The sequence below is a fragment of the Epinephelus fuscoguttatus genome, linkage group LG1 (genome assembly GCF_011397635.1).
Source record: "Epinephelus fuscoguttatus linkage group LG1, E.fuscoguttatus.final_Chr_v1".
In the NCBI taxonomy this organism is placed as follows: domain Eukaryota; kingdom Metazoa; phylum Chordata; class Actinopteri; order Perciformes; family Serranidae; genus Epinephelus; species Epinephelus fuscoguttatus.
Window position 1 is genome coordinate 46998376 of NC_064752.1, and position 22684 is coordinate 47021059.

General features: G+C 41.9%; 1 protein-coding gene across 3 annotated transcripts in view; it reads left to right on the plus strand.

Annotated features, from left to right (window-relative positions):
- Positions 1 to 22684, plus strand: part of plxnb1b (plexin b1b) — a 176740-nt gene that overhangs the window by 90113 nt on the left and 63943 nt on the right. For 2 of the 3 annotated variants that reach the window (XM_049566004.1, XM_049565924.1), the window contains 2 exons: positions 16788 to 16876; positions 19976 to 21146. In XM_049566004.1, coding sequence (XP_049421961.1) covers positions 19986 to 21146 — 1161 coding nt within the window. In that variant the 5' untranslated portion in view covers positions 16788 to 16876; positions 19976 to 19985. Of the gene's footprint in view, positions 1 to 16787; positions 16877 to 17450; positions 17552 to 19975; positions 21147 to 22684 lie in introns of those variants that run through there. The other variant, XM_049566056.1, reaches the window with a different exon arrangement.

The window sequence follows — 22684 nt, forward strand, 5'->3', positions numbered from 1 at the left end:
ATCAGCATTTCTAAAGTAATGTAGTATATGAGCTAGAGGTGGGACCAAGTCATGGTTTTGAAAGTCACAATTAAATCTGAAGTCTTTGCACTCAAGTTCAAGTAAAGACAGAGAAGTTCCAAGTCAAGTTCCAAGTCCTAAACTTTGAGTTTTGAGCAATAAACAAGTCATAATGTGTTCTTTACTTAATATAATGCTGTTTTAACAATACAGTAATCATATCTTTAATCTATAAAACTCATTAATGCTTTTTAAACTTTGTATTTATTTGTTAAAACAAGTTTGTTGAAAGTTGTGACTGTAATTTTTTTGTAACCCTCATTTTGCATACTGCAAATTGCTTTTTGTTGACCACCGCATACTTTTTGTTCCTGAAAGAAGTATCTTTGGTATCATTTTTTCCAGCTGGCACTCAGTAATGTAATGTTGTGACCCAGACACACCAAACCCGTGGCGGAGAACTAGTAGTGACGAGAGCCCCCTGCTGCATCGCCTCTCACCGTTGTGTTTCAGACAAAAAGTTGCACATGAACACACCAAACTGACAGTGAACAAGTGCCTATGTTCTGCACCTGCATGAGAGGGAATGCCGCTCCATATCAGCAGAGGACGGTAGTCTGTCTTCATCATTAAAAAACGGAAAACAGAAGACCATCTTAATGCTAGTTAGCACATTTACAACAAAATCCACTTTTAAAAGAACGGAGCATATTTACTGTGCACCAGTGAACAATAACACAAACCACCAGGAAATGTTTATGCTAAAGAGCTCAGTGGATAAAGAAGAACAATCTTACCTATGTTACAGGTTTGTTTCGACCTCATTCCCTCTCGACTTTGCTCATTGTTTACATTCCTCACTTATGTTTCTCTTGTGTGCGGAGCTGAACTGCTAATCAGAGTGATTTCTTTTACCGATGGGAGAGCGGCAGATGCTCACCAATGGACCAACTTTGACTAATGGCTGACTGTTGGCTTGGTGCTTCAGGGCCTTTATTTCTTCATGGTTCTCTCCTGCAACGTGAGTGGATGCTGTTGCTTTGGTTCACACAAAGTGGATCTGGGGAATTAAGTGTCGACTTGCTGAGAATAGCGTTAATGTTTGTTGATTCATGAGATGAAGGGAAGTAAATTGATTCATGGCACACTCTTATATGGTTCTTAATCTTTAGGCTTGGGGGAAGGTATCAAGTATTTTCAAGTCAGAAGGCTCAGTTCTAAGTGAAGTCACGAGTCATCGGTGTTAAAGTCCAAGTTGAGCTGCAGGTCTTTTTTGATTTGAGTCCACACTTCTGATATGAGCTGACTTTGTCATTTAGAGGTTTAAGGGATGGTGATGGATGGCATGACAGCTCGGTGTGATACCTGCCAAGATGCAAACCACTGTGTGAGACCAGCAAACAAAAAAACAGGACTTTGGATGTCTTTAAGGACAGACTATCAGAAGGTGTGCACTGCTATCCCTGTTTTGTTAATTAATTGCGTCAAGATAACTGAGGCACACAAAAGACAGAATCCTTGAAGGTGAGGGAGGCATTGTGATTCATACATATATAGTGTATATATATATATATATATATATATATATATCCCAAGGGCACTTCGGCAGTTCTCAGGAGGTAAACTAGCACCTCTCCAGCCACCAGTCCACGCTTCGTATTTGGTCACATACTTTGGACACATGCCGAGGCCTTGATAGACTTGTGAAGAGTTGTAAAGCTGTGCTTCCAGTGATGTAGCATCTAGACATCAGCAATGAACTATTTGTCAATGAGAGCCTGATTCTGACCATGAAAGTCTCAAATACTGCTTTTCAAAACTCATTTTGACCTTTAACACACTGTTATGGTTGTGTTTGTGGCTATTCAGAAATACAGCGGCAGTGTACATGAATAGAAACGTGCATCAGGGACTCTGATGACTTGCTGAATAATTTAGTCATGTTGTTGTACTTTGGCTTCAAAGCTTTTCACCCATTAAACATCACAACTCAGCATTCCGTGTATCAGAAAGTTCCTGCTCACCACTTTGTCATTTATGTGTTTATATCTAAGTGCTGTATTTCCAGCTCTATGTTGAGGCAGCTGTAACTTCTATAGAAACGTTACTGCTGCTGGTGATAAAAAAAAAATGAGCAGACAGGAAAAAATAGCTCTTGTCCTTCCTTTTTGTCTCTGTCAGAGGAGTTTCTGCATTCTTTCTGATAATGTGTGCATAGCTCTCCTCGCCATAATCAGCATGTCAAAACACAAGCTATAATTTGCCTGTGAAGGCATCGCCTCATGAAAACACAAATGGGCACCAACATGAGCGTGCACACTCACATGCACACTCACACTGACTCTGAGGTTTTTTGTTTTTTTTTCCCCTTCCCAGCGAGTTTGTGCAGGACAGTGACTTTGTACTGTTTATATGAGCATGGTTACAGCTGTTGTTACAGTCCAGAGGAGCAGAGGCACACAGGTTGGAGCTTCTATTTGCTTCATAGGCAGCGTTGACATTATAGGACTTAATGCTCAATTGCAATTATTCCCCACATTCGTTCTTTCTGCTTAGACTGTTAACATTCATGTTTGAAGTGAGCCATATCTGACATCAGTGTGAACAGATTGCTTCAAGCGCTTCAAATGCAGCCAATGCATGCATTGGAACAACAACAAAAAAGGTCACATTTGCGAGACACAGGCGTTTGGGGGAAAAAATGATGTAGCGTGGCAAGCCTATTCTCTCAAATGATGTGCTGCAGAAGTGGGATGACAATTCAAATGTTGAGGATGGGACTTTTTCTGTATAATAATTAGCCATGTGCTTCTGTTTGGAATGGGTTTTCGGACCAACAGGACATTTTTAGGGGACTATTTGGGATTATGAGCTGTCTGGTATGAGGGTGAGAAGACAAAGCAATGCAAAAGCCATAGCTCTGTTAGCAGCTATAGCTGGTAGTTCAGCGGAGAGAGAGGTTTGGGTGTGGCTGGGAGAGGAGTCACCAGTGGTGGGGCTGTGATGTGAAGGGTTTCATTCACCAGTTTCTCCAAAGGTTTAGAAAGTCCAGGGCTACATCTGTGGCGGCACATGGCATGTAGTCAAGCTGTCCATGTCAGAAAGGGTCTGGCAGTCGGGCTCTGTATGCTTGCGAGTGGGTCAGCCTACCACAGCAGCATTACAGCTATGGCAGCCTCCTAAAAGTTTCAACAACGGACTGCCCAGACACAAGGTGTTTTAGGCCCGGAGGAACTTTTTCATAGTTGTAAGAACCCCCCTTTTTATCGTAGTTCTTACAACACAGTATTAAGGGACTTTTTTAGTTCCTATTTCAGAGTAGGTATTCTCCCAGCACAAAAGGAACCAGTGGTGATGCAAGATTCTGTTGATTGGTCAAATACAGCCAATGCAGCACCGGCAACAGCCATTTTTAAAAAACCCATTAGCTGTGTAAACAACAGACAAAACAAAAAAACAGCTCGGAATTTAAAACATTGAAGAAAACTTGGACAAATGGTCCGACAGTGATGTCAAGGCTTTACTTGAGTATATCTTTGATGGTGGAAATACACCACAATTTTGACAGCATTTTCACAGCAAAAGTGACATTGCCACACCAACAGCTGGCTGGCTAGCAGTACAGCATGTATTTATGCAGTTCTGGGAGGAACTCCCCAGTAGGAAGTTCTTCTCTTCTTCTCAGGGAATCCCTGAACTATTTGGTCTGAAAATGCCTACTATAGTGATCTGTGGTGAGTGATCTGTGCCTTTGCAGTGAAGTATGATGTAGAAAAAAACCTGACTGTATGGGACAAACACACAGGAATTCGGACACGATTGTTCTCACAAGGGTCCTGTGGCCAATGATCAAATATGCATTGGATTCAGGAACCACTTATGAAAGTGGCCTTTGAGCCATTAAGTTGTTCTCCCAGAGGAAAGTGTCATGTATTGATTCATACGATATGTGGTTAGTAATAATGCTAGGGAATTTACAGTATCTGTAAGGCTTGTTGTTTTTAGTTTTCCATCCCGTAATACCTGGATGAAACAGTTAAAGCCAAACTTCAATCAGACTTAATGTTATTTTTTCCTGTCAGTGTTGGGACAGTTTACAGTGCTCAGGGTTTTATCCTGTTGAAGACAACTCTTCTTCCACCAATAGAAAGTGATGAAAAGTAAACAGAAGAAAAAATGAGCTGTGTGCAGCACATACCAGCCGACTGGTCCTTAATTTCCACTCAAAACACACAGCCTGTGGACACAAGACGGCCGACAGTGTGGAAGCCCACTTGGCCCAACAAGGCCTGGAGCCAAACGCTTGTGTCCATAACTGGCCCAGGATCTGCTGTGGGCAGGGCCAGAGTTGGCGGGACAGAGCAGAGCAATGTCAGAGATTGTGTTTGGCTAATTATCCTCAGGATAACTGCTGTCCCGCCCTCCGGAACTCCTGCTGGAACAGCAGAGCTATTCACTGCTGTGACTTCACTGATTTTTACTCTGTTACTGAGTTCTGGACACTTCAGGTGGAGGGATGCTTATTTTCATAGACTGTCACTGTTTATCGGTGTCAGATATCGATCTGATGTTTCTCTCCTCAGAGCCCATTCTGACTCTTATGTTTTACTTCTGACATCAAGGCTCCACCTCTGGCTAATGACCTCCTCACCTGGTCACGTGTATCTTCCTGCTGCCTGTTGGGCTGATGGTTGTCATCTCTAAACCACTCAGACCCCTAAGCAGTTAAATACAGTGTTCAAGAGTGTGTCTCAGTGTGTTAAGTTGGTAATGATAACCTGTGTATAGGTCCCTGTGTGTCCCCACCCTTCTATTCTGTGTAAATGTGAGTGTCTCCTTGGGCATCTGCCATCCATGGTGACTGGCCTAAACAATATTATTATACACAATGATTGAACACACACACACACACAAACACACACACTCACACTCTATACGTTGCCTAACCCACTGTGGTGCAAAGGTTTACCCCATGCTCATATACACGATGCATCTGCAACCATGTCCAACACTGAACTGAACTACTGCCGCACATTTTAGTTCTTTGAATAGAAACATAACTTATACTTTCTACTTTAAACTTTAAACTAAGGGATCATCTCTTTCCAATACTAGAGGGGCACTCAGAGAGCACTGACCTCCGCCAAGGCCAGTAGTCCAGTCTTCTAATCTGAAAGCGCCATTATGTTTCAATATATTCCCAGAGCTATAGAATGATGTCCGTAATGCTCAATAAATATCCCATATATGCTTTGTCTGTAAATGCTGCGAGTTATAGTGAAACCGAATTGTGTACTTGTGTTTGAAATTGTCTATATTAAGCCATGTTTAATGTGTGTTTTATTTGTGTATTGAATCAACTAAACTTTACAGCACTTCACAGAAACCCCGCTGCTGACTAGTGTTTTGGAAGTGTAACTGTTGTGCTGCTGCGCATTTTCTAGAGTTGTACCGATACCAGTATTGGAAATGCCTCCGATACTGCCTAAAATGCGGTATCGGGTATCGGCAAGTACAGCCTATGACCAATTCGATACCACGTAATGCCTCACATCATTACACATACGCATGCTACACGCAAACGAAATGGAAATGGAGCAGAGTTTAAAAAGCATTCTACTGTAGCCTTTAAAATGTCTTTTTTACCAAATTGTGTGGCTGCACTTTAACCTGTGTCTTGATCTGTGTCAACACTGGATAATAATAATAAAAAAAGTTTTATAGCATTCATTCTACTATTATGTATTTATTTCTTAATATTTTACATAGAGTTTTAGGAGTTGAGACATACAACAATTCATATCCCATCCATTTTTATTTTACATGCTGGTACTCGGTATCGCCAGATACCTAAGGTTCAGGGATCAGAATCGGTATCGGGAAGGAAAAGTTGTATTGGTGCATTGCTAGCATTTTCAAACGGGAATAAGATCACTGTGTTTGCACTTTATTTTGATCACAGTCTGTATTTAGAAAACTGCTTGTAACATCTCAAATGTGGCTTTGACTGGCAACTGAAAACATGTAGCCAATGTTGTAGAAAATACTGAGATATATATTGTGTATTGCCAGTCAGTCTGTGAATACAGTTGTCATGAAGTGAGAAATTAATTATAGAAACCAGACCTGTTTTTTGAACCAGGCTGTAAACATGTTTATTTCTGCTGTTAAGTCAGGCATTTTAACATGGAGGTCTATGGGAACTGACTCAAGAGAGTCATTTGCAGACCTTACAGAGGCAAAAAAATGCTATGTAACACACTAAAAAGCATAATAGATCTCCTGTAAGAGTAAAACTACATTTTGCCTTCATGAGATACACTGAAGATGACAGAGGTGACATGAAACCATGTCCCTGGCCAGAATTGAACATGGGATGTTGCAGTTGTATAGTATGTGTCTTAACCATATGGGCGACAACATGACACAATCTGTTGCCTCAACCTGCGTCATCACCTGAGCTGTTTTGGTGTTTGCGGGCTCCGGTGTGGTAAACACAAAGGCACCATCAGCACTTTGTCTCAAAGCCAAATAATGTCAGAATGGAAGATGTGAGTTATAACTTACCCCAAGACATTATTGCTTCTCTGCTTGACCACATTCAAAAGTTGTTGCTTGTGCCACTGTAAATACTTTATGATGTGTGCTGCCAGCCGCACCTGTCTGCCTCTGAGTTACGATCCAGATAAACTCTACAGACTTTAATAGCTTCCTATCTGGCAGCTGTGAGTGTTTATTGTAGCCCTGATGACCTGCTACTTGCTCTCATTTATGCCCCTTAACATCTTATTCCACCACAGACCTGCCCCTTTATTATGGTGACATGACTCAAACAAGTACTGCGGTAGATTGGAGTTGTCGCTCATTTGTTATCTGTTTCTCTTTTTTTCTTCCTCTTTGTTTGCTTAAGTGAATATTTTGACACTGCTGCGAATACAAAATAGATTTATTTTAAACTGTAATCAAGATATCGGCCCATTTTATTTGACAGATTTCAGCTGGTAGAACCACCTTGTTTTGGTTCATACATTGACTTGAATGCTGCTGCAGAAGGCAGATCCCAGCAGTCAAACATTTAGAGCTTTGCCATCAATTAAAGTTTTAGATTCATTCTGAAGAGACAGATGGAAAGAAATTCAGACAAAATGAAAATTTAAAACAACCTCCTGTCTTATCTGGCTCTGGTGCTCCTGAACTCGAGTATGAATATCAAAAAATTAAGCTTAAATATGTATGTAAACATACTTTCTTTTTGCATTTTATATTTACTGTGCTGTTTTGAATAAAGTCAACGAGTCTAAGATGTGTGAAGTACAACCCTTATTCCAAAAAAATTGGGAGATACTGTAAAATGTCAATAAAAACAGAATGCAATTTTTGCAAATCCTTTTTGACCTCTACAGTACAGTACAAAGACAAGATATCCATTGTTCAAACTGATAAGCCTTATTGTTTTTTGCAAAATACACACTCATTCTGAATTTGATTCCTGCAACACATTCCAAAAAAGTTGGGACAGGGCAACAAAAGACTGGGAAAGTTGCTGAATGCTCAAAACACATCTGTAACATTCCACAGGTAAACCGGTTAATTGATAACAGGTGATAGTATCATTAATAGGTATGAAAGGGGGCATCCTTGTAAGGCTCAGTTGTTCAAAGGAAGGATGGTCACTTTGTAAAAACTGTGTGGGCAAACAGTCCAACAGTTTCAGAACAATGTAGTCTCTACAGACTCTACATTCAGTGAATGTAGAGTCTGTAGGCAAACCCCGGAGACCTTGCCTCCGGAAGAAGAACGAAAGAGCCCTGGTTTCCGGTTGTAGGCTGTTTGTAGTCCGCGTGATATTGACCAATCACGTTTGAGCCGGCTGCAGTTGTTGCCAGGTTAAATGGTCCGTGCGGTGAACTAACGAGGCGGAACAGAATTGGCGTCACTGCAACCTCTGAATCCATCGCAGTGGTTCAGCATATTTAATTACATGTAAACGGAAGTCGGAAACGGAAATTCACCTCCTCCGCCCAAATCAAACCAGAATGCCAAAAAATCTGTCTGCCCCCAGAGGCTGTATCACCGTCTGCCGAAGTCAGACGCCGAATACAGCTGATGAGTTCCAAGAATGAGAACAATGTCTCTCAAAGCACAATTACCAGGAGTTTTATGGATTTCACATTTACCGTCCATAGTATCATCAAAAGATTCAGAGACTCCAGAGAAATCTCTGCATGTAAGGGGCAAGGCTGAAAAACCAACATAGACTTTTACTGCATTGAAAACCAACGTGACTGTGTAAAGGATAGTACTACTTGGGCTCAGCAACACTTTAGAAAACCACTATCATTAAAGACAGTTCATCGCTGCATCTACAGATGCAAGTTAGGTCTCTACCATGCAAAGGACGTCCAGAAACACCGCAGACTTCACTGAGCCCATGCTCATCTGAGATGGACTGATTCAAAGTGGAAAAGTATGCGGTGGTCTGACCAGTCCATACTGCAGATTGATTTGGAGATCGTGGAAGTCATGTCCTCTGGGCTTAAGAGGAAAAGGACCATCCAGATTATTACCAGCTCAAAGTTCAAAGCCAGCATCTGTGATGGTATGGGGGTGTTTTCGTGCCCATGGCATCATGGGTAACTTAACATCGCTGAAGGCACCATGAATGCTGACGACGTCTTTGTCAGGGATGCCCCTGCTAATTCCAGCAAGACAATGAGACACATTCTGCATGTGTTCCAACAGCGTGGCTTCGTAGTAAACAAGTGCGGGTAAGAGACTAACTTGCCTGCAGTCCAGACCTGTCTCCCACTGATCATGTCTGGAGCACTATGAAGCACAAAATGCAGCAATAGGCTCCAGACTGTTAAACAACTGATGTTGTATATCAAGCAAGAATGGGAAAGAATTTCACTTTCAAAACTTCAACAGTTAGTGTCCTCAGTTCCCAAACACTTAACTGAGTGTTGTTAAAAGAAAAGGTGATGTAACACAGTGGTAAACATTCTCCTGTCCCAACTTTTTTGAAATGTGTTGTGGACATCAAATTTAAAATGAGTATATGTTTACAAAAAAAAACAATAAAGTTAATCCGTTTAACATAAAATATTTTGTCTTTGGACCATATTCAATTGAATAAATGCAATTAATTGCATTCTGATTGTATTTACATTTAACATAGCATCCCAACTTTTTGGAATGGGAGTCGTATTTTTGAGTATACGAACATGAAAAACTGTCTCACTCAACATGAAATGAGTGAAATGTAAAATGAAAAAGAAGAAGAACTAAAAAAAAAAAAAAACCTCAAATCATACAGGTATTATCTTTTTGTGGCTGATATCACTGATCTCATCTCATCTGATCTCTCATCTGATCTCAGCTTAGCGAACAGCAGCCTTTACACCAAGAGCAACACTGATTCAAGATAAGGAAAAGGGAGATGCCAGCACACACAAAGCTATTGAGTTGTACCCAAACGTAGAAGTGATCCCTGAGACCCGGATATCCGCCCTGTCTTGTATCCAGGCTCAACCTCTGTCACCCCATGGTGATTTTTTGAGAGCCATAAAATTTAACAACCATGGGAACTTCCTTTACCCAGCCAGCTCCTCTGCAGGGACAAGTGGCTCTCCTCTGACCACTGAAACATGTCCCACTGTCATCTCATTGAGGGGCTGTATCCCTTAAAAGGGCCTGATCAGGGAAACTGAGGGACTTTTATGTCTTAATTTCTGTAAGGACGTTTTCCGGAAGAGAGCGCAGGATGATGATCCCCCCCCTCCTCCTCGCCCTCTCTCTCTCTCTGAAGTTCATCAGCCGAGGAGGAATGTGTTCTTGTAGACGGGCGGCAATTGTTGGGGGTGTCTCTATAAATAACTTCTTGTCAGCCAGCCAGCCAGGCTGTCCAGCTCCAGCACCAGCAGGCAGACTAATGCAGTGACTGAGAAAGAATGCGCCAACTGAGCTCTGACACAGTCCAGTAGCTACTCCTACTTCTGCACAAGCTGATTAGGACAATGAAGAGAGCTGGATTTAACTAAACACAGAAATACAATCTTTCTAATAAAACATTTTTGTGAAGCAGATAAGGTCAGAAAGAAATTTACACTCCATGTGCCAGTAGTCTTTTTTGATTAACAGACTGATTTTTTTATTTATTTATTTATTTTTAAGAATAATATAAATCTAACACTTTATATTTGACAGCTGTACAGGTTCAGTGTGCAGCTAGAACATTTCAGGAAGCACTGTTGACAGCACTGGTGTTATGACTGACTTAGTTATTAAGAGCTGACCAGAAGAGATGATAGTTTTGTAAAAAAACAAAAACAAAAAAGAAACTTGTTAATGATCTGCTAGAAATATGTGACACAACCAAAAACAGCAAATTCAGGATACTTACAGTGTGACTGGACTGCATGTACAATTCCAACAAAAAAAATGCTCTGACTTTTGTTAAAGCTTTGATTGGTCTTTGACTGGCTTCCACTCCATAACAATGACAGCTAAGGCTCATGGGTATTATTGTATTTAGGACCATCCTCCACACCACACAGGGGTTTGCCACATATTGATTTATTTGTGGCAGCCTGCCACAGTATCAGCATTTGCTGCCACATCATGGTTTTCCATTTTTGGAGCTGGACCATTTATTAGGAGTGCTGTTGGAGTATATATAAACTAAATTTAAATTCTCCTTGTAACTGTATACCACGCAAATATTCTGTTTCACTGGGAAATACATCACAGTACAGGAGCTTTCGCTGTTAAGCCATTACAGTTCAGTCATGAAATAAAAGTACATCAATGAATGCTTATCATCACAGTTTTTTGCCAAAACAAGAACACTGCTTCTGTGTTTTTATGTATACAAATATTCAGGATGTCATTAGAAGAAACTTTGAAATTACAATGGAGATTAAAACTTGTGAAACCAGCAGGTCCTTGTACTTTACTGCTCCATTTTAATAGATTACCACTGCAGATGTTAATACTGTAACTTGTCAAACCTGAAAAATGGTCCAATAAATCCCAGCAGTTTGTATCTTGGTCCTTCTTTAGTCTGATATGATTTGTCTCTGAGAATCCAGAGGGACAAAAGGGGACATTTGCAGAGCCCCAGTGTCCCCTCTGCTAGGTGTCACGAGGTAGCCTTAATGGTTTACACAGCTTGTATATCATAGCACTAACAGTTGTGTTGCGGAGGAGCAGGAGGGTGCTGACAGCCATTGTTTGTGCAAATGACCACCACAGGCTCTCACAGCCACTAAAGCATCCTTTATAAACACCGTTTGTTGATGTAAAAGCAACGAGTGATTGCAGACGGCTGTGTTCACTCAAGGCCTCAGTGTGTGTGTGTGTGTGTGTGTGTGTGTGTACGTACGTGTATGTGCGCATTCTGGATTGTGTTTATTTGTGTAAAGTCTACAGTGGAGGTCTCCTCATTACAGGCGTGTGTGTGATGTGCAGGTTTGTGTGCTTATGCTCACAATCATGTCACTAATTAGAAAGTTGCATTATTTCCCCTCCCCCTCATTCTGCAAATGAGTGGGTGTTGAATGGGACATTGTGGGTAGACACTGGAATAAATGCCCCCCCCCCTCTCTCTTATTATCATTAGTCACATTCCATCAGTTCTCAGGGAGCAGTGAGGCTTGCGAGCACTTGTTTGTGGCGATCTCCCTTGTCGTTTCCCCCTCCCACCCCACCCCCATCTTCCCCTTTCACTATTGTCTTTCTATAACCCTGTTTCTGTCCACTAATACCACTCTGCCCCCCCACACACACACACCCCCATGCTGTTGTCCTTCTCTGTCTCCTCCAGAATATAGGATAGTTGAATTGCAAATGAATCAAAGGCTGGACTCAATGAAGCGGATGATGGCTCAATTGAATATGGCTCTCAGGAATGCTTGGTTGTGATGTGGAGTCTTTGGGCTGCGGCTCAGGCTCAGTTGTGGTTGGTTGAGGTTGGTTTGTCGTATTGGGATTCTACCCTCCTTGTCTTGTCCATCTGCTACAGGCTGCACAACTACCTGTCCTCTTAACAATACATTAGTATAAGATAGGGAGTGCAAGATAGGGAGTGCATTTATACTTAATCTTTCCTTTTAAAACAAGGCCTATCCCAGCCTCAGAGCTCTGCTGAAACCTTCTTTCTGTGATCTGTTAGTTTGGCATGACTCAGTACGTTTACAGACACAGTTAAGTGGAGCTGCGGTTATAGCTCTACTTGGCCATTTAATTGGACTACTGTCCTTGTCCCGGTATACAAGCGGGGGGGGAAATTGGTTTATTGACTGAAGTGTGTCCAGCTACGATAGGTGGTGATATTCCCCCTTTCAGTTAATATTGGACCTTTTTCTGGGTGACTTATTAAGTCACAGACCAAACAATCGACAAACAAGATACACCATGAACTGTCCAAAAATGTACAGCTGGACAGATCGTTGTCTGTCCAAAAATGCATGGCTATGGATGTAGATTTCACCATGTTCTTACTGGCTTTATCTTCTGTTACGCATGTAAATGCTGTTCAACTTCCAGGTCAAAGCCTGGGGGGGAGTTGTGGAGTGTGTGCCTAGGCCAACTTGGATCTGATTGACTGTATATGTGCAGGAGGGTGTGTTAGTCTGTGAAGTGTTTCTAATTTCTGTCTACTCCATACAGGTAGAGTAAAATATTGAAATGTTTTTATTTGTTTGTTTGGTTTTTGACTTTACTTTTTAAAAATGCATGAAGTACAATATGTACAATATGAAGCAATGAAGGTTTTGCTAATAGTACCGGCAATAATTTAAAACTACTTTCACACCTGTATATAAGTTATAGAAATCTGTTGATAGAAATGTTATTTTATATGCAAATATTTTAATAAAGTATTTATTGTTTAAGTGCGTGGTATCTTAGGATTTTTTTTTTTCCCTTACCGTGGTATCCACTTTGGTATCGAGAATCATGTAATTTTACTGGTATCGGCACTGACTATTGAATTTTTGGTATTGTGACATCCCTAGTCCCCATAGAGGAACCCTTTGGTTCCTGGTAGAACCTTTGAAAAAAGGGTTAGAACCTAACATAAATGGTTATACCTAGAACCATTTTTGAAAGGTTCCACCCAGAACTCTGTATGAATTTCTCTGGAGAGAGACCATCTATAGAGTAATGGGTCCTCCCAGAACCCTCTGGGGGTTTTCTCCAGAACCTTCCCACCTTCTAAGGGTGGTAACAAAGAGAATCCTACCATTTTCCAATGGTTTAATTTAGAACTCACTCAGGAAAGCTCTAAATAGTAGTTGACTGCTTTACCCATACATCTCTCTCTTTATTAGGTTAGCCAGGGGCCAAGGGACCACATCCAGTATCCTCTGGCTTCATGAGGCTGTTAAAGGGCCAGGGCTGATGTGGTCCAGCACAACACACAATGGCCCAGCTGCAGAAAATGTTGACATTATTTGACTAAAAAAAAAATATACATTTTAACATCAGTTTGCACCACTCTAGCTAGTAGCTACATAATAGGGCTGTGCGATTGCCTCTAAATTTCATATTGTGGATTGCCATTGCTCTAGATTGCCAATACACGATTAAATCGGGTGGGGGGGAGTTACGGCCTTGGCACGTGTCTTTCGTCGATCACTACCACGCTATTTTAATATTTTGCATCACATGCAAAAGTGAGTGTCTCCGGAGTCCAGCTTGTCAGGACACCGCTGCACAGACCTTATTGATTACATTACATTATAATGCTTGAAGATAATTTGGAATGATGGGTTTGAATTATTGCATGTATATTGTTTGGCTTCTGTGCCGGTAGATTTGATTAATCAAAGATAATAGCAAACCAACAGAGAATTTAAAATAAACACAGCAGGGGCGTCGGTGGCTTAGTGGTGGAGCAGGTGCCCCATGCACAAAGCTGTTGCCGCAGCGGCCCAGGTTTGACTCCAAACTGTGGCCCTTTGCTGCATGTCACTCTCTCTCTCTTTCTCTCCCCCCCCCTTCACACTTGTCTGGCCTATCCATTAAAGGCTAAAAATGCCCCCAGCGAATATATTTAAAAAATAAATAAATAAGCACAGCAGAAATGTCAACTAGGTCAGACCACAGTGTTTAACTATATATCTTTAAAGCAGCTGTGCAGAACTTTCCGTTTTCGTTGATTACAGAGCCCCCTTTGGTCAAACCGGTATGACACCCACAGCCTGGTGTCGTAAAATTCCGACTGCAGCCGGCATTTGGCTTCATTCGTAAAATCTCGACTGCAACCGTGGTGGTAAACGTGGTGACTGTCATTTCATCTCAGCAATTGCAACGTAAACAGTGGAATTACCCCAGAATGTGTCGGCACAGTGGGTAATTCCACCCCTAGACTTGCATACTGTGCCAACGCAGTGGGACAGCAGGCTGGTCTCATTGTAATTAAAAAGCGTTTTATTTTTTGTCACACAGTGAAAATCTGTCTGAATACAGCCTTAGGACACATTTGTCCCTATAGCATATTCCAGGTGATAAAAGTGGCACTGCACCAAATTGCATTGAGCTAGGTGTGAGCCACCTACCAAGAGAGTGTATTGCTGTTTGTTCTGGGAAATGACACAATCCAAGCCAACTATGGGTCACCACAAATGTACACTTTTCTGTGTTTGAACATTGATTGACGGCATTAGCATAATGAAGTGAATTCATGGCACACTGCTGGCTGGACTGATAGTCTCATTCAGCTTTTACCTCATGAGTAAAGTGCCACTTAAACTGAAATGTGTCATGACCAAATTATCAGGTTTATTTCTTGTGCATCCTTCATTACTACATGTTCTATTTGTCAGGCTATCTTGTGTGTTTTGCTGGACTATCTACTGTGAACTCAATTAAGTACTGTTTCTGCAGACAGTGCTGAAACAAGGTGGAGTCCATTACCTAAAAGTAAAGGAACATTTAGATAAAGCAATTGGAGGCACAATTTCCCTCCTCTCTTCTCTCATCAAACTGATACCTTTTGGCTTGCTGAACTCACTGAAAAAAAGACTTCCATCCGGATATGAAATGTGATTTTTAACATTAGAGAATTGAATCAGAAGTCCATTCTCTTGCTCTCATGTGTCTCAAACTCTGAATGACGTTGAGTCTGATTGGATTATTCACTGCAGGAAAGGGAAACCTCTTCCAGTTGGGATCGGTCCAAAGCGATGGCAGCCCAGTTTACTGCAGTTTTTGATTTGCAGCTTTCAGCAAATAGCAAATTAAGATAGATGAGGACCTGATTGGCCTGTTACTCTTGGATGAGTGGGGTGACAGCCTGAGAGTTATTGGAGAAGACAACCCTGCGCTCAAATCCGACACTGTTCCAAGAGGCGGAAACAGGAGAAGCACTGTATTTGTTGAACTAGTGCTTCTATGAGTTAACATGCCTGTCATTCCTGTCTGTGCTCCGTTAGGCTCCGGTCCGGTGCTTTCTCAGGATTATCTGCACAGGGCCGTAAAGCGTCTGTCCACCAGAGAGTCGTGACACACTGACTGCAGAGTTCAGGCTCTGCAGGCACAGAGTTTCACCTTTTTACCAAGTACTAAAATCTCACTCCCTCACCCTCCTGGGGTCAAAGGAGCAAGTCTGGCTTTTGGTTTAGATTCGATGATTTTGGGTTCGGTCACTGAGGCATCAGTCAGTCTGTTTGACCTCTGTGCCTCTGCTTGTACTGGAACAGGAGGCAGTTGTACATGAGCATGCCATTCAGTGGAAAAACAAACATTTGCGAGGAAGTGCCTGCTGAGGAGTTTTAGATTTAAATCACATTTGATTGAAATTACATAGATAACAAAGATCATTATGATTGTGCTCTGGTAAGTAGTTTTTTTGTGTGTCCTTTCTTTCCATATTTGGCCTCTTGCCAGGCCTTTACCCTCATTCCCACATACAGGAGATTGCCACCAACAAAGCAAGCTTTCTAATGCTCTCCGTGAGCCAGCGAAAGAGGTGTGTGTATGTATGTGTGTGTACTTGTTGAGGATTGGTCTGTTCAGTGGAGTGAATAGTGTCTTTTTCAGTCTGTCTCCGTCTTTTTTCCCCAACCTCCCCTTTGGATAAGCCCACTGGAGATCCGCCTGAACTCGTAAGAGATAATCCCGCTTCTGTGCCAGTGATGGAGTGTTGGGAGGCGATGGAGGAGGAGAGGTGGATAGAAAGAAGAGGGAGATAATGAGTGGGAAAGAGGAGGATTTATATTATGTGGAGTGAAAAAGAGAATTTAGTGGCATAACTGACTGCTAAATATGACAGCATTTCACAAAATCAGTGTGAAAATACAGATTCAGCTGCTGAAACAAGGGAATTCTACTCCTCTCAAGGTTCTCATGCCATCTTTCTTTACCTCACGGCAGCTTGTTTTTCTGGCAAGCACTGTGAAGCCAGAGGGTTTTGTACCTTGTATCCTAGCAATGAGGGAGGATTGTATACAGGGACAGAGTGTGTGGCACTGAAAGCCCTCTTGGGCTGACACTACTTGACTTGGCCTCTGCTGAGGGCTTTTTACACGCAAGAAACGGATGTAGCCAGTCAGACATAGGTCTGACAGGAATTGCAATGGATATGAGCTTCCCACGACTCTCAATGGGTCGCAGCAATGCCAAAAAATACAAGGTATTTAAACATCTGAGTCTGTGGTATACATGCAGGCTAGTTGTAATGTCCATTATGGGGAGGTTTATCAACTATGTTTGCTGCTGTAAATCCCCCTGGGTGTCTTAGTATAGAGTATACTGATGTATATTCTCTTTCCTTTGTTTTGCAGGTTGTGTCCAGAAGGATGTGTCTTTAAACCCGAGCTCCTGGGAGGTCAAGAGGTGACATGCCTCTATAAAACATCACTGGAAACAAATGGTGAGGAGCCCTTGTCTCTGATAGTTTGTATTGCTTAAGGTATCCTCCGGAGGTTGTTTAAAAAGTCTAATGCCACTTGGTGTAGTCATAGATAGTATAAATAAAAACAATTTAATTTTCTTATCAAACAGTAGTTTATTATTTGTCTTAACACTGTCACTCTGCAGAAAGAACAGACTTCTGCATAGTGATGAAGGTCAAAAGTAAAGTTTGTACCCTCTTCCTCTTTCTCCACTGAGAACTTCTCAGTGGAACAGAAGTGATCAGTTTGCTTGGCCCATATACTGTTCAGTGCATGGTAGGAACTGAGTACTCGAGGGATCAATGGTTATTATTTTTAGGGCAGATACAGATTATATTAGAATTCAAGGAGACTAATAATACTTAACAGGTAGAACTGATATGCTTTTATAGTAAAAATGAAGATCTTTGTGTGAAAATATAAACCAACACAAAACTTTGTTTTAAATTCCTTTAACTGGCTATGTTGAATGAAATGCAGCTGCAAAAAAGAAAATTGCAGACAATTTTTACCATTGCACTCCCTATGCTGACACATTTGCAGTCTGCTTTCAGCAATGTTTGTAGAGTGTAATACTCCCACACTGCACTTCAGACCCTTTTTTTCATCCATCAAGAGAAGAAGGAAGACAGAAAAGGGGAGACAGTGTCGGGGTAAGAAAGAAGGGGAGCATTAGTCTTTCTTGTCTGTCATTTTGATTGTTAGATTTTTTTAATAATAATAATAAGACATATTGAAATAATTAGATTTTCATCCATTAATTTTTTTTCTCTATGCCTCAACACCGGTGATAGCCGTGACCAGAGGCATTATGTTTTCGGGTTGTCCGTCTGTCTGTGAGTACATATGTATGTCATCCATCTGTCCCGTGCTTGTGAAAGTAATTGCTCAAGCCCCAAGGGATTTTCTTTAAATTTGGCACATATGTCCGCTTGGATGCAACAATGAACTGATGAGTGTTTGATGGTCATAGGTCAAAGGTCAAGGTCAGCGTGACCTCACAAAATTTGTTTCTATCCATAACTCAATAATTCATATCCTAATAATGACAAAATGTCACACAGATGGATATAGGATACAGTAAAGAAGTAATGCCATTTTATATCCAAAAGGTCAAAGTTCAACGTCACTGTGACATCATATTACTCTGCATAAAACACTTTTTTGCCCATTACTCAGTGTCATATCTCAGGAACGGAAGGGGAGACATTTGCTCATATACTGTATTAGTGATACTCACCCTGAAACTGTGCTGATTGTATAGATCTTCTGTGGTGCTGGGGGAGAGATGTGTTATGCATCCATGTTTTCACAGTCATGGATATAAACTAAAAGAAACTTGACTGGTGCACAGAGGCATATAACTGCGGGGTGGTAATTCTAGTTTGTAGTTAATGTACAAAACAAGCTCATAGATTATTCATTTATAAGAAGTGTAGTGCGTTTGATTTAAGTACCGCAGTGCACCTGTGAGAGGGTGCTTTCATGCATGTGCATGATAAGTTGCAGCTGTTGCAATTGCAAACTTGATGAAAGGTCAGGTGAAGCTCTAAGTAGATCCATCAGCTGCGTTCTGTATCTCACAGTGTAGGGGCTTTATGTACCCACCTTCCCCTGAAGTTACCCTCATGTGACTTTGGTTTTTGTAAATCAGTCAGTGTCAGGTGTTATGTGTATGATAATGTCTAGTCTAATCTACCCAATGTCTCTCGAGTGTGATAAATGCTCTTTTCATCCCTATTGTGTTATTGTGGAAGAAACTTCATAATAGACAAACAGGCTGGTGTGTTTTTTGCCTTGTCTCGCCTAGGTTGACCATTTCTACAACATAGTGTTGTATGTTGTTGATGTATAAGAGCACAAGGCACTTTTCCATACATGAATGTAAACATGGTGAGGCTAAAGAGGAATGACGTCGATGCTGCTAGATAATAATGCAGTTCCCTGGCTGACAAGTTCATGACTCTGTAACCCTTTTTCACACAGAGATCGTGCCATGGGGCCGCTACAAAGTCCCTTCTGCATGATGCCTTTACATTTTTACACAGAACCAAACAATGGCGGCCCCAGAGTGTGATTTTAGACAGGATGCCGGCATTACAGAATCAGAGGGGGTGTGTGGGGCGTGACATGTAACACAGCAGCATCAGCCTCTAGTGCGACCCATAACATAAACGTCGGCAGCGTTTTCTAGTCAATATTAATGGCATAACATGGTAATAACAATCATTTGCTGTCCATGTTATATGGCAGCTGGCTCCTGGACCTCATTGTTTTTTACAATTAGAGGACATTTTTGGCTTGTTTGAGTTAGGTGCTATCAGCTACTATTTAAACCTCTCAGTGATGGGTCACACGTGTAACACGTTGTCAAAACAACACACCTGCCCTATCAATGATTCTGTCCTGCCAGCTGTCCCTTTTTTACAGGCGTGTTTAGGTATTGTTACTACCTCTACTGTAGGCTTAAAACGGAGACAACTCTGTCCCCCTATTCCATGATCGTACCCTTTATACAGAACAAGGAGGCAGCATAGGCATGAAATTCCCATCTTGAACAGGCGGTGTAAAAGGGGCTAATTATTGTCTTATGAGACACTGACACAGTGGCCCCAGCAGGGAGGAGTCTGATTCCAGTTTAAGTCAAGTAGTTGGAACAGTTCTAGGAACACAGCACATGCAAGTGAAGAAGATAAGATGGCCTTGCATACTAATGAGCCACAATACCTCAGTTTAAAAACAGTGTTTTGATGTTGTGGGTATGACAGTTATGAATTGTTTGGCTTTTTTGCACCCTGGTAGCAAATGGTCAGTGGCCTGGTCTTGTTCCATGGCTTCGTGCTTGGAAATCACTGTTCTAGAGTGCACAGAAAGTCACAAACAGTTTTAATATCATTTACGTGAAACTGTCAGAATTAAAACTGTATTAAATTACATCAATTAATCCATTCCATATAGTGAACACAATAACTGGAGTCTCTGAACTGAATGTGTGATTATTTGGGAATTCTTGACTAATTTATCTGTTTGAATACAGACATTCTCTCAAAAAACCTGTCCTGTCTTCTGTCCCTCAGCTCTGCTGCCATGCCTCCGGGGACGGTCCATTGTCTTTCAGTGTTAGCAGTCCAAACGCTGCTGTCTCTCCTGCTGCTAACCTCCGACTGGCCCCTCGCCTTGTTTCCTAGTGGTGTTGTCCAAGGATCAGACTCCTCTCCCTCCAGTCTCTATCCCACCTTTATTCGGAATGACACTCTGTTTGAGCACTTGGCCCTACATCCCAACCCCAGTGTGAGTCGGGTCTACGTTGGTGCCCGAGATCACCTGTTCCAGTTGGATGGATTCCTCCATCCTGAACTTGAGGATGACACTGGACCTGTCACTGACAGTCGGGAATGCTTGCCTCCTGTCACTGAGAGCAACTGCCCTCAGGCTAGGCTCACCAGCAACCACAACAAGCTCCTGCTGGTCAATCCTTACTCCATGGAACTTATTACCTGCGGAAGCGTCAACCAGGGAATCTGCCAGAAACGTAGTCTGGATTCTGTGAATGTAGTACTTTTCTCAACAGAGAGGCCGGTGGATACTCAATACGTAGCCGCTAACCACCCCAATGTTAGCACCGTGGGACTCGTGGTTCGCTCTCATCCTGACAGGCAGCCAGTGCTGTTTGTGGGGCGGGGTTACACTAGCAGCCACCCACCGATTTCCACACGAAACCTTGCCCAGGAACCTGTCTTTTCTTATGAGGAGACAGCCAAGTTGGCTGTGGCTGGCCGTCTGTCAGAATATGACCATCACTTTGTAGCTTCATTTGCCCACCGTCAACATGTGTACTTCCTTTTCTACAGACGGGACCTTAAGTCACAGTCACGCGAGTACCGCACTTACGTCTCTCGTGTTTGTTTGGATGACCAGGCCTATTACTCCTACGTGGAAGTGCCCCTGACATGCCGATCCAGGACAGGAAAAATTTACAACCTCTTGCAAGCCGTCCAGCTCGGGCTCACCAAGGAGGGTACAGAGAGCCAAGGCTCAGAAGTTCTTCTTGGTGTCTTCTCCACTCGTTTGGCTTCATCAACACGGCCCAGCGAGGACTCTGCCCTCTGCATGTTTAACCTTGAAGACGTGGACCGCAGGATTAACTCTACCAGAGATCTGTGCTACACACAGGTGGGGAAAGAAGCAGGACTGGAGGCAGCCTACATCGAGTATGAAGTCAAATCCAACTGTGCCAACTTGCCAGAGGTAAGTTCAACAGAATGAATAGCTTGTTTGTGTGGTTACTTGTCAAATAATTATTAGGGCTGTTGCTTTCAAGTGAGAACAAATGAGCTAGGCCTGGGTGGCATTTATTTTTCATACGTTCATACCCTCCTGTAATTTCACCTAGGTTTACTTTACAAGGTACATGACTTCACTACGTTCTGCAAGCTCTCTTAGCTTTTCCAGTCTAATAAATAAATAGAATGAACTCACAAAATGTCAAGTTCTTCTCTTTTGAACTAAGACTAGCATTATTTCAATTGCTTTCTCAACGCTTTGTAAAACACATTTCTTTTTAACTCAACAGAAACATTATAAAACTCAGCAAAACCATCTTGGTTAGTCCTGTTAGTTGTTTAGCTAGTTAGTCCACAGTTGCAATAATCACTATCTCTGGTTTCGTTCAAATAAACCCTTAATTCACTGAGTTAGATGTGAGAATATGCTCTTTTTCTCTTGAGGTCTCTCTGCTGGCCTGTTTACATTCCTTTAGTGTTATCCCCACCACTTGCAACCAGCCACCATGTTTGTCAGCTCAACTGCCTGTTCCACCAGACTGACCTCTGGTGGCGCATGATGTAGACTGCATACAACACATTCACATTACAGCCTCTCCAGTCAGTTGAAAGAGTTGAAAGAAACATGAGTGTCTGTAATTTTTCAAAAATATTTTGGGGCCTTTTTTTTTGCCTTTTTTTTTTTTTTTTTTTGATAGGACAGATTTAGGGTGAAAGAGAGAGAGTGGGGTTGACTTGTAGCGAAGGGCCATGGTTTGCAATCGAACCCACGGCTGCTGTGGCAAGGACGCAGCTTTTGTACATGGGGCCTACTCCATGTCTGCCTACTAGCAGATGAGCTCGTGGGCACCCTGAACATCTGTGTTTATTGATGGTATTGAAAATCATTCTGCTGGGATATCTAAATATTCTGGTATACAGTAATACCATGATTCTGCCAAAATCTAAAATTAGCACTAATAAATTATTGGTTTGAATCCGTTCAAATTTGTACTCCACTCATGTACCCTGATTCTTAACTATACCATTGAATTTATGTTGTCCTGACTTTTAAATTCAGACGAATGAGATACACTTGAGCAAAGCACTTGACCTCCACTTTGTCCAGTGAAACCGCTCAGTGGTCACCATGCTGAACCAGATGGCAGTTACTCCGTTCCACTCCCATGTGTCAGTGTGTGTAATTGTATGTTTGGGTGACAGGGTGTTACTGAAAAACAGCATATGTGCTTAGAATGACTGCTGACAAGAAGACATTTTTACATATTTCATTCCTCTCCCTGTGCGGTTGTATACTGGAGTATATTTTCTTTCTCTGAATAGAAAGCTGAAGGCAGAGTGGAACACAGTGAACCAGTCACTAGGGCTCTAGTCAACCTAAGAAAATCTTTGTCGACTGAAGTCGTACATAATCTTCAACTAATCAATTAGTCGTGGGAAAAGAAAATATCTGCACGTTATTTTTACTTCTGCTGTGGTGTGTCTGTTTCACTCTGCAGTTAC